Source organism: Dasypus novemcinctus, chromosome 3 (assembly GCF_030445035.2).
Source record: "Dasypus novemcinctus isolate mDasNov1 chromosome 3, mDasNov1.1.hap2, whole genome shotgun sequence".
NCBI classification, from domain to species: domain Eukaryota; kingdom Metazoa; phylum Chordata; class Mammalia; order Cingulata; family Dasypodidae; genus Dasypus; species Dasypus novemcinctus.
In genome coordinates this window covers 153757180-153768752 of record NC_080675.1, presented here as the reverse complement: position 1 = coordinate 153768752, position 11573 = coordinate 153757180, and the positions used below count along the sequence as shown (strand labels likewise).

The following is an 11573-nucleotide window of genomic DNA, read 5'->3' as shown; positions in this document are numbered from 1 at the left end:
ATTCTGTTCACTGTTTTATCCCCAGGGCCCAGATGTACCTGGCATACAGTAGGCACTCAATAAATCTTGGGTGGAAGGAGGAGGAATTAGCACAAAACTTTGACCTCTGCCAATATAAAAGGAGCCTCCCTGAGGGAAGTGTAAATAGAATTTATAGTCACTGCTTTGCTGAAGGTGGTGATGCCATAGACTTTAGCGGCAGCTAAAGGTTAGCTGTGACAAAGCTGAGAGGCTAGAGGGGAAGAGAAGAGGCTAAACTCAGAGAGGCAGCTCACCTGCTCCGTCAAGAAGCCAGGTACCCACCCCCACCCCACCCCTGCTCCTGGCCCCATCAAGCTGCTAAGGTGACCCTCCCAGCAATGTTTCCAGCCAACCAAGGACCCCACCCTGGAGCATTAGAAAGGTGACAATAGGGTGCCTGTGTCTGCAGGCAGTTGGGGAAGGCATGGGCTTAGGCAAATGAGCTGGAGCACACACAGATATAGAGGCGTGCAAGCTGTCTGGACACTGCTTCCACTTCAGTACTTGCCAGAATGGAGGGCAGCTTTGAGCAGCTCAGCCTCGGGAGGGGACATGAGGGGGTGAAGGACAGCCAGGCCCTGGCCCAGCTCCAGGAGCTGGCCCTGAAGTGGTTCATGGAGACGCAGGCCCCCCTCATTCTGCAAAATGGCGACCTGCCCCCCTGGTTTCATGGATTCATCACCCGCAAGTAAGGCTGCCCCTGTCCACATGCCCAGTGTTGCCCACAGCCATGGGGCCAAGAAAATAGTCTGGGGACTCTAGAATAAGACTAGTCCTGTCCTCTCCCTGGGCAAGGTAGGTGGTGGGTGGGCAAACTGAGTGTGGTGTTCCACATCCCCTGGTGGATACTACTGTGGGCAGGGTGGGCAAAGCATGGGTCCAGGATGGCTGGGGCTGCCAGCTGTCAAAAGAATACAAAGAGGGGCAGGTGGGGGCAGGACGTGTTTAGATGAGCTCTCTGATGAATAACTAGAAGGACGATATCACTTACCATCCACTGGGGCACTCTCATGAATTATGCTTAGAAGAACTGTCATAAATGGGAACTGTCCCAGGCAAACCTGAATGTACAGTTACCCTAGAAATAAAGGCTTTCTGAGTAGGCTCGATTTCTTAGCAGTCAAAGCACTAGATGAAGGAATGACAACTGGAGCCTGGCAAAGAGCTACAGCTGGCATCAAGCCAGGGCCTGCTTCACAGGCAGCGACCTGTGCAGTCACACAGGGCCTTGCGTTGCAAAGAGCCCTGTGCTCAGCTTAATGCGCCACTGTTGCCCTCTTGAAGTTCTTAATAGTTTTTGAACAAGGACCCCTGCATTTTCATTTTGCACTGGGCCCTGCAAATTATGTAGTGCATAATTTGCATAGTTGCATATTATATGCATAGTTGGTCCTGACTAATGCAGGCACTTGGTAAGTGGTGAGTAAGTGGGCATGGGACTACCTGGTCTTCATACTGCCAAGTCAGAAGACAGAGGACTTTTCAGCATGTTCCTCAAATACCTGGCATCATGTAGAAATATCTACAGCTGACTGGGGCTAAAGGGCACATGAAGGGTGGTGGAGCCCTGTGAGCTGCTATTGTAGGCAGTGCTTCTTCCCCCTAGAATCTCTCGTGGAGTGTACAGCTTATATACAGCTACACACTGTGGCCCAGAGGCAGGGAACCCCAAAACCTAAAAATCTCCAGCCCTATGGATTCATCCTGGTGGAGAATGATGATCAAGGTTAGTGGCTAATGTGCCTGCTGGTAAGGAGGCAGTGGAGGGTGGGGGCTGCATGTGGCCTTAGACCCCAACCACCTTGCTCACCTGAGCCCAGGTAGGCCACAGTCAAAGGTCTGAGGGAGTTCTCTATGTAGGGTTGGAGATCTGTGTACTGGCTCTGGGACCCAAGGACATGGCCAGCAGGGGCTCTGAGGCAGGTCTAATTCAGGGAACTCCTGCCAAGAGAAGGGCACAGGCCCCAGCTAATGAAATGTCCTCTGTCCAGGCAGACAGAGCAGCTGCTCAGAGACAAAGCTCTCGGCTCCTTCCTCATTCGCCTCAGTGACCGGTCCACCGGCTACATCCTGTCCTACAGGTAAGAGGGGAAGCCTCTGCAAGGCAGCAGGTGGGGCCCAGGTACCCATAACCTATCCTTGCAGATAAGCACAAAACCAGCCCACACTGCCTGGGTTTTCTCTGGGCCCTGACTCTTACTCCCTCATTCTTTTATTACATGTTCAACAGACATTTCCTGAGCACTGGGCCCTGGGGGTGAAATCCCAGCCTCCCAAGAGGACAGGTGGAGAGCAGAGGAGAACATCCTCTAGTGGCCTGGGAAGGCTTCACAGAGGGAAACTTGGAGCTCAGGAAAGAATTTGCTAGGCAGCAAAAGAGATGTGGTTGGGGTTTAGGAGGTCATTTCTGGTTGATGGGGCTGCATGTGCAAAAGCAGGAAGGCCTAGAAGAGAAGGAATTTGGAGGACCAAGGTACTGGGTGCAGCAGGACATGTGATCCTATGGAGGAATGGAAAATGCCTGGAGAGGAGGACTGGGTCAGCTCAGATGGCCTCTGATGCCTAGCCAAGTCTGTCCACCATGAAGGGTGTACCCAGGGGTGATTTGGTCTGACTTGAGTCTTGCAATGGTCCTTCTGGTAACTGAAGAGGGAGGCCTGGGAACAGAGGCTGGAGGGCAGTGGGGGACTGGAACAATTAGCTGGATGTGAGGTGATGAAGTCTGGGCTAACATAGGGCTGTGAGGATAGAAAGGAGACAAGATGGCCAAGACAAAGTCAGAGATGGTGATGTCAGGTCCTGTCCCATGAGCAGATTGGGTGGGGAAAGGCAGAGGAAGGAGAGGGTCCCACCAGACAGGGAGGGAGGCAAAGGTGATAGGACTGTTGAAAGATTCAATGAGTTTATACATTTTACTTTATTTTCTTTTTTTAAAGATTTATTTTTATTTATTTCTCTCCCCCATTCCCTCCCCCCCACCCCCCAGTTGTCTGCTCTGTGTCCATTCACTGTGTGTTCTTCTGTGTCCGCTTGCACTCTTGTCAGGTGGCACCGGGAATCTGTGTCACTTTTTGTTGCGTCATCTTGCTGCATTAGCTTTCTGTGTGTGCAGTGCCACTCCTGGGCAGGAGTGGCAGGGTTTTTCATGCAGGGTGGCTCTCCTTGTGGGGTGCACTCCTTGCGGAGGGGGCACCCCTACTCGGGGGCATCCCTGTGTGGCATGGTACTCCTTGTGCGTGGCAGCACTGTATGTGGGCCAGCTCACTACACGGGTCAAAAGGCCAGGGTTTGAACCCTGGACCTCCTATCTGGTAGGCGGATGCTGTATCAGTTGAGCCAAATCTGCTTCCCAAGTTTATACATTTTAAAGTGCTTATGGAACATAGTAAGTGTGGAGTGAGCTACTACATGGCAGCCATCATGGCCAGTCTCCCCAGGAGGCCAAAAAGCTTAGTTCAGCGTAGGTGTGTAACAGCTCTGCAAGCCACATTTTGCTAGTCGGAGAGAAGAGACCACAAGTATTTATATAACCCCAGAGAGAGGGGGCCCTGCCACTGAGAGCTCCTGCTCTGATAAGCATCTGGGGCTGCTTGTTCCCAGTTTCTGGTTTCTGGGTTTAAGGTGAGGTCCGGCTCTTTCTTTAGACCTAACATCTGCCCCAGGCTGCGGAAGCATCTGTGTACAATGCGGTGGGGGGAGGGGGAGATGGGGATAGCTGCTGAATGTGTGCCTGTGACTTCCGACTTCCCCACCAGTAAGGACTAAATAAGTGTTAGTAAATATTAAACTAATTATAGTTATTCTATGTGCCAGATACTGGGCTACGCACTTTGAAATATACTAACTCGGTGGTTTTCAAATGGCTTTTCAGTATTAAGGCCTTTTTTTTCAAATGCAATCTTAGGCAGAATGCCAGTTTATAAAATAATCAAAGTGGGGCTGCTCAGAGATATACAAATAGAAAGTGGAACAGAAGAGAGTCCAGAAACAGTCTTCTGGGTTTGTTCACCTGATTTACAACAGAAGCACTACATCAATTCAGTGAGGGACAAAAGCTGTTTTTTCAATAAATCATGCTGGAGCAAATGGAAAAAAAAGACCAAATATAAGTGGAAAAAGAAATGATCCCTGCCTCACACATACAATAAAAATTAATTCCAGATGGATCATAGAACCAAGAGAGAAAAGCAAAACAAATTTCTCGAGCAAAACATAAGAAAACTTTTCATAGGTAAATTAAAATGCCCGTGAAAATAGGATAGGCAAAGATTTCTTAAACAGGACACAAAAAGCACTAACCATGAAGGAAAAGATTGATAAATTGGATTCTTTCAAATTAAGAACTTTTGTTCATCAAAAGAAACCATTAAGAGAATTAAAAGGCAAGCCATGGTAGTGAAGAAGTAATGTACTTCAATACATATATCTGATTCATATCCAGAATATATGAAGAACTACTACAAATCAATAAGACAAAAACAGACAATTCATTAAAGAAATGCAAAAGACTTTGAACAGACTCTTCACAGAAAAGAATATGTGAAAGGCCAATAAGTATATGAAAAGGTGTTCAGCATCATTACTTATCAGGGAAATGCAAATTAAAATGACAATGGATGGCTAAAATGGAAAAACAGATGGTAACAATTAATTGGTAAGAATGTGGACCAACTGGAACTCTCATACATTGCAATTATTTTAGAAAATGATTTGTCAGCATCTACTGAACCTTAAACAAAAATATACCCTTGGCCCATCAATTCTACTCCTAAGTATATTCTCATCAAAAGTAAATACATATACTTACCAAAAGTCATGGAGAAGAATGTTCAGAGCTGCTTTATTTATGGCAACTCAAATCTGGGAATAACCTAAATGTCCAACTACAGAATAGGTAAATCATGGCTTTTTCATTAAATGAAATACTTCACGTCAATGGAAAGATAAAATATTGAGTGAAAGAAGCCAGGCACAAAAGAGAAATACTGTGCAATTTCATATCTAGGAAATTGTGCAACAGGCAAAAATAAACTATAGTGACAGGGGTCAGAATGGTGGTGACTTTTGGGGGATATTTATTGGAAGGTACGATTGTGCCCTCTAGGGAGCTGGAAAGGTTTTATATCTTGATCTGCGTAGTGGTTATATGGAGGTATTCATATATGCAAATTCATCGAGCTGCATGCTTATGGCTTGTCCTCTCTTCCGTATATAAATTATTCCTCCATAAAAAAAGAAAATGAAAAGAGTGGGACTTTACAAGCTGAAATGGGATGGGAGCTGGAATATCATCTTTTCAACAGGGCTGGGATTAGGGTGAAGCCAGTACGGCTGGGTTGTGCAAGAGCAGGGTCAGATCCTGTCCTATTTTAAATTTTTATATTTTGTTCATCATGCATTTTTTGGCATTAATTTTGGATTTTTTAAATTAATACCTTAATTACTGAGGAGGTTTTTTTTTCGCACTTCCTTAAAATTTGTGCCTATGGCAAGTGCCTCACCTGCCTCACCCTAGTCCCAGCCTGCCCTCCCTGACCCCACCAGAGCAGGCTTGGGTACTTCCCAGGAACCCAGGACCCCATGGTTTGAAAACCACTCCCAGTTCTCCAACCTTTCACAATCACCCTGCAAGACTGGGCTTGCCCACTCTCAATTCCACTTTACAGAGGAGACCCCAAGGTTCCACATGGGGCAGGGATACCACAGGTCAGGCTGAGTCTGTAATAAAGGGAGAGTTGAAGTCCCTTCCTTGCATCCAGGCCCACAGCTTAGACCATGGGCCAGGGCTGGGCTGCCTGGGGCCAGCAAACCCCCAGCCACAAGTGCTTGTGTTGCAGGGGCAGCAACCGGTGCCGGCATTTTGTCATCAACCAGCTGCAAAACCGGCGCTACTTCATCTCAGGAGACGACCACAGTCATGGCACCTTGGCTGAGCTCGTGCGCTATTACCAGGAGGTGCAGCTTGAGCCCTTCGGGGAGACCCTGGCTGCTGTCTGCCCCCGGGTAGGCACCCTTCTTCCCCAGGGTGAAGGTGGTGGGGCAGGGGGCCCAGGCCTGTGGCATCCATCACTCAGGAACATTACTACTTTCCAGGGGCATTCAGTGCAGGGTAATGGTCCCCATTTGAAAAGGGGAGACTGAGGCAGCATCTAACCTGAGATCAGGGATCCAGTGGGAATATTTCTGTCCTTCCCCAGTGGTCTCTGGCTGGGGGCTGGAGGTGGCCAGAGGTGTATGACCACATGCCTGCTGTGTCCCCATTACCCCCCAGCCCGAAGACAATGATCTGTATGATGCTATCACCCCGAGTCTCCACCAGAACAACCCAGGCTTGGAAAATCACCCTGCCACCACAGCCCCCATGGTGGTCCCAGGCAAGGCTGCCAGCCCCTGCCCCTCTCCAAAGCCCCAGGTTTCCTTCCTCCATGCAAAGAAGAGCCCGGATGGAAGTCCCTGGAACCTCTCCGAGGAGGAAAGCCCGGAGGTGAGGAGGATTCTGGGCCACCCAGGGTTAGGGTCGCCAGCCCAAGGATTTGGGTACCATGTCCACAGTCAGGCCTTGAGAGGCTCTGCTGACCAGTCCCTGCAGGCTGATGGATGGTGAGCACCAGGCCCAGAGAGGGGCAGGTCCTGTTTGGAATCACCCAGGGGTTTACCCATCCTATGGCTGGCCTCTGGCAGGCTGGACTTGGTTTAAGCTTTGGCTCAGCCGACTTCTGGCTGTGTGACTTTTGGCAAGTCACTTAATCTCTCTGAGCCTCAGTTTACCATCCCTGAGGTTGCTATGTGACTTGAATGAGAGAATGGATATGGAATGTCTGAAAATCCCTTTAGAAACTATAGAGTAGGGTACCTATGAGTCAATATTTTATTCTCCTCCACAGCACCTCACAAGAGGGACTCAGATTTTTCATAATATATACCTGATCACAGCCTGCCAAGCGCTTCTCCTCTTTTTTAGAATAAAATCTAAAATCTTCACCAGGTTCCACTAGACTCACCAGGTGCTGTGCTACCTCTCCCTGATCCTTCATTGTCCATCTGGCTCATCCTTCAACACGCCAAGCTTGTTACCACCTCAGGGCCTTTGCACTTCCTGTATCTTTGCCTCAAATGCTCTTCCCACAAGATATCGACATGGCTCACACTCTCACTTCCTTCCATTCTCTGCTTAAATGTCACTTCTTTGGAAAGACTCACTTAAACCAAAGACAACATCCCTTTACCCTGCTTTCTTCTTCTTCATAGCATAGATTATGACCTGACATTGTATTATCTTGTGATATATTATTATATTACATATTATATCAAACCATATCATATTATATAACAGAACTGCTAATGCCCATCTCCCAGATTAGAATGTAAATTCCCAGAATTGGTCTTGCACCTGAGTCCTTGGCATCTAGGTCTGGTGCTTACTAAATGTTTGTTGAATGAATATACACAACTGATTGAATTGGGGGTGGGCCATTCTGGTGGGGGAGGGAGCAGTGTGCAGGTGGGTTCTGAGGGCGCTGAGGGACCAGTGGACCACACTGGAGTGGGAAGGAGTGGGGCAGGATGACCTTGGGTGGAAGGTAGAACTAGTGACCCAAGGCCTTGAATGCCAAAATAAAGGCAGTACTCAGAGTCCTAGAACATATGAGCTGGCAGGGACCAAAATGTCCTGTGTCCAACCCTTGTATGTAACAGTCAGGTAAACTGAGGTGGTACAGGGGGCCCCAGCTTACCTGAGAGTGCTTCCATTTCCCTGAGATCATCTTAAAGAGCAATGGAGTGCCCTATGAGAGTTTCTCTTACCTTCTCCCCCAGGTACTCATCAGTGTGCCCCCACTCCCTGAGAGGAGTGTCTCCCTCCTAGATGAGTCTCTTGGAGGCTCCAGTGACATCATCTATGCAGACCTGAGGAAGATGAACAAGGCACGGCTGGGCCCAGGTACAGAGCTGTCCAGCAGGCATGCGACAGTTCCAGCTGGCAGCCAGGCCTGTTCCCCAGTCAGGGAGGCCCTAAGGAGACTCTCAGATGGAGACCAGTACAGTCCTGATGACCTAGAGCCTGCCTGCTCTGAGGTGAGCCCAGACGAGAGCCCAACAGTGTCTTCCGCTTTCCAGAAAGCCCTCTTGCCCCCCATTTCTAAGACCCTGGGATCTCCAGCTGCTACCTGGAGCCAGGAGTCTTCAAAGCCAAGCTACAGGGCCCAGCTATGCTCCCAGGGCAGCTCAACAGATACCTACAAGCTCATCAGGACAGCAGGCATCCTGCAGGAGGCCAGGGAGGCTCCAGACCAAGAAGAAGGCAATACCTATGAGCAGATCCCAGTCTGCCGGGGCGACCCAGCCAGGTCCCCACATCCTGGGGCCAGTTCCACCTCTAGCAAGTTGTCAGGGCACATGGCCTGTGACTATGAGAGGATTCCAGAAGCCCTGGGGCCCTCAGAGCCCAGGAACACCTACGCGCAAATCCCAGCAACCAAGATCAAGGAAACTGGACGAACACAGAAGGTAGGCTCTACGGGGAGAGGGAGGACAGTGGTGCCAGCCCTTAGTGAGTGCCCAGTGGTAGGAGGGGCCTCTGGCCCTCAGGCATGGGCAGGCCAGGTCACAGTCCTTGCCCAGAAATGCCCAGAATTGTCCAGCTATACCCTCTGTCTGGTGGTGGTGAGAAAGCTGCTGGCGTTAAGATGGGGACTTCCAGGCCCTTCTGAGGGCATTCTCTGCAGGAGACCAGGGCTCCTTGCCCCTCCCATCTGGCCACTGCAGGGGTTCTAAGAGCCTCCAAGAGGTGGAGAAAGGGCCCTAGTTCTGGGTCTGGCTTGCCTTAACTCCAGGCACTGCTCAGCCAAAACCTGGCTATATAGCTTTGAACAAAATAGATTTGCCCCAGGACTAGGATTGCCAGATTCAGCAAGAGAAAATATAATTGTCTGAATTTCAGATGAATAAATACTTTTCTTTAGCATAAGTATATTCCAATTATTGCAATTGTTCCTTGTTTATCTGAAATTCAAATTTAACTGAGCATCCTGTGCTTCTTGTTTGGCAACCCTGCCCAGGACCACCCCATCTGTAAAATGGGCTGGTCCTCTGGCTGTGTCCAGGGTGGCTGCCCAGAGGATACTGAAAGGTGTCCTTGCTTGCTCAGGGCACAGCCCAGAGACAGCGCTCTATGAACAAAGCTCTTGTTTAAGAGGATTTCCGATTAGGAGGGAGAAGTGGAGAAAGTGGGGATCAGGAAGGCAGAGGGAGGTGATCAGAGATGGGGCTGGCCCAGGATTTCCAGGAGGCAGAGGAGCCCTCCTGATCCCTCAGCCACATGCTTCATAAACTTGGAGATGGTAAGATGGGAGCTTGGTCTCAGATCTCATCCCATGTCCAGAACTCCTGGTCTGAATGGCTGAAACCCCAAGACTCCCGGCTAAATTTGCTAGTCCCTCCCTCTGGGCAGGGCCCTGCCCATACATCCTGAGGAGCAGGGAGCTTGGCCCCTCCACGGCAACCTGTCTCTCCCCAGGACCACAGACCCTGCCTGGGGGCAGTCCTTTAAGAACCAGAGACCATGTCCCATGTCTGCTCTTTCTCTGGCTGCGAAGTCCCACACCCTTTACTATCCTGGGTGGAACACCAGTGCATCCAGTGGTCCCCAGCTAGGATAGAAAGCTCTGGGAGGAGGGGAATGCCAGGGCGCCCCAGTGAGCCAAACCTGGGGCTTGACCTTTATTTTCCACCCCTTTCTAGGTTCCTCCTACCCCTGAGCCTCCTGAGCCAGAACAGGGCAAAAGCTTAATCCAAAATAGGAGGGTTGACGGCAGGCATTATGAGAGGCTTGAGGGAGGAGGTGGGGCAACAAATAGAATTCCCATCTGGCCTCATTTCCTGGGCTTGGGCCAACCTCCTAGGTCAATGCTAATGAACCTCTGAGCCTGGGTCTCCCCTGTCCAGCCCAGGTACCCCAAGTCCTAGCATCTTCTCCCCCCCAGCAGCCTGACAGACTCCGGAGGCTCTTCTTCGCAGATAAGAAGCATAAATTCTGAGGAGTGCCTAACTTCCAGCAGCCTACACCAGTGGTTTCCTGGTGCCTGGACTCCACCAGGGGCTATGCCAGCTCATCTGAACGCACCCCTCAAATCCTCATTCTGCACAGAAGCAGGCTCAGGGACCACCTGCAGCTCCTGGCAGTTCCTCCCACCAGGAAGAAACCAATGACGGAGAGGCAGGGCGACTGGCTGAATGCAGGGGTCAGTACCCTCATTTCCCAGATAACTTTGCTGAAGTCTGGGAGATTGACTGAGCCTGCCTCCCACCCTTCTACCTGTGTGCTCACTGAACACGCACCCAACATGCAGCAGGCCCTGTGCTAGGACAGGCATTTTCCTAACTGGCTGAATGACATCCTGTGATTGCTCATAAGACCAAAACCCATTCCCCTCCTTATGGCCCCATCAGCAGGAAGGAGGGGCTGGGGGCAGGGACCAACCCCCTGCTCCTGCCCCACAACGACTGGGCAAGAAGCTGAGGAAGTGGCAGGAAAGGCCCAGTCTTGGAAGTGATAGTTCTGACCCTGGAGCAGGCCAGGTTCCCAGGGACTGTCCCCTTGGCTCCTCTCTGAGCTGGGAAGAACCTAAGGGGCATCCAGCCTGACCCCTTTGTGCTTCAGATGGGGAAATTGAAGCCCAGAGAGGAACAGAAACCAGCTTGGAGTCACAGCTGAGCAGACGAACAAGCCCAAGCATGGCTGGTTGTATTGGGGTCAGCCTGGGATGCCCAGCAAATGGTTTCTGGAGCTAGCCAGTGGGTATGTGGTCACCATCCCTGTCTGACCAGGTCACCTTCACTGCCCTCTGCCTACTAAGCTGGTCCTAGCCTTTCTGGGTGGCTTTCAGACCCCTCCCAGAAGACCCAGCCTAAGCTGGTGGCCCTGCTCTCCTGGGCCCTCAGGCCTCTCATTACAGCATTCCCTCAGGCCAGGCTGGCTCCTTCCCGTTCCCACCCCATCAGGGCGTGCACTTGGCCTGCTGCCCCCACTGCCTCCAAGCCCTAGAGGAGGGATATGGAACTCACTATTCCCAGAGAGAACAGCACAGATGTCTCCCTCTCTGCTTGCTCTCTCTCTCTCTCTCTCTCCCCCTCTCTCTCCCCCTCTCTCTCTCTCACACACACAAACACTCACACACTGGCTCAATCCAATCCCTGGCAGAGTTGGCCCAGTTCTCATTTGTGGGGAAAATCTTATCTTCCCTTAGATGCCTCTTGGCTGTGCAGCTTCTTCTTCTGAAAAATGGGGTTATAAGAGTCCCTGCCTCCTGGGGGTTGCAAGGATTGAAGAGTAAAGCAATTAGCACTCCCCAAATGTTAACTGGAATTATTAGGGCTACAAGGCAATGGAAACCATCCTCACTCACTGTCCTTTGTGGGGCCAACTTAAAGACTGGGGGCATGGATGGGTCTTCCTCTCAAAGGCACTGCCATTGAAAAAAAAGTTAATGTTTAACCCGGAGAGGTGAAGCACAAATGGTGGGATTTGAAGGACCAGGAGGAGAGTATGGAATGTT

The 11573-nt window shown here is 50.5% G+C and overlaps 1 protein-coding gene across 1 annotated transcript; it reads left to right on the top strand.

The window, feature by feature from the left end:
* Nucleotides 1–527: 527 nt before the first annotated feature.
* On the top strand, nt 528–11566 carry SH2D7 (SH2 domain containing 7). The gene is made up of 6 exons (XM_071214321.1): nt 528–709; nt 2013–2102; nt 5859–6024; nt 6293–6505; nt 7837–8526; nt 10002–11566. Exons 1-6 carry the CDS (start codon nt 534–536, stop codon nt 10053–10055), a joined length of 1389 nt encoding a protein of 462 aa, XP_071070422.1. The 5' UTR covers nt 528–533; the 3' UTR covers nt 10056–11566.
* Nucleotides 11567–11573: the final 7 nt, after the last annotated feature.

Bases quoted from the DNA above. Each gene is read 5' to 3' on its own strand.
- SH2D7 (XM_071214321.1), top strand. From the start codon at position 534: ATGGAGGGCAGCTTTGAGCAGCTCAGCCTCGGGAGGGGACATGAGGGG. The intron at 6,506-7,836 runs GTGAGGAGGATT...CTTCTCCCCCAG, and splicing joins CCGAGGAGGAAAGCCCGGAG to GTACTCATCAGTGTGCCCCC. The intron at 8,527-10,001 runs GTAGGCTCTACG...TCTCCCCCCCAG, and splicing joins AAACTGGACGAACACAGAAG to CAGCCTGACAGACTCCGGAG.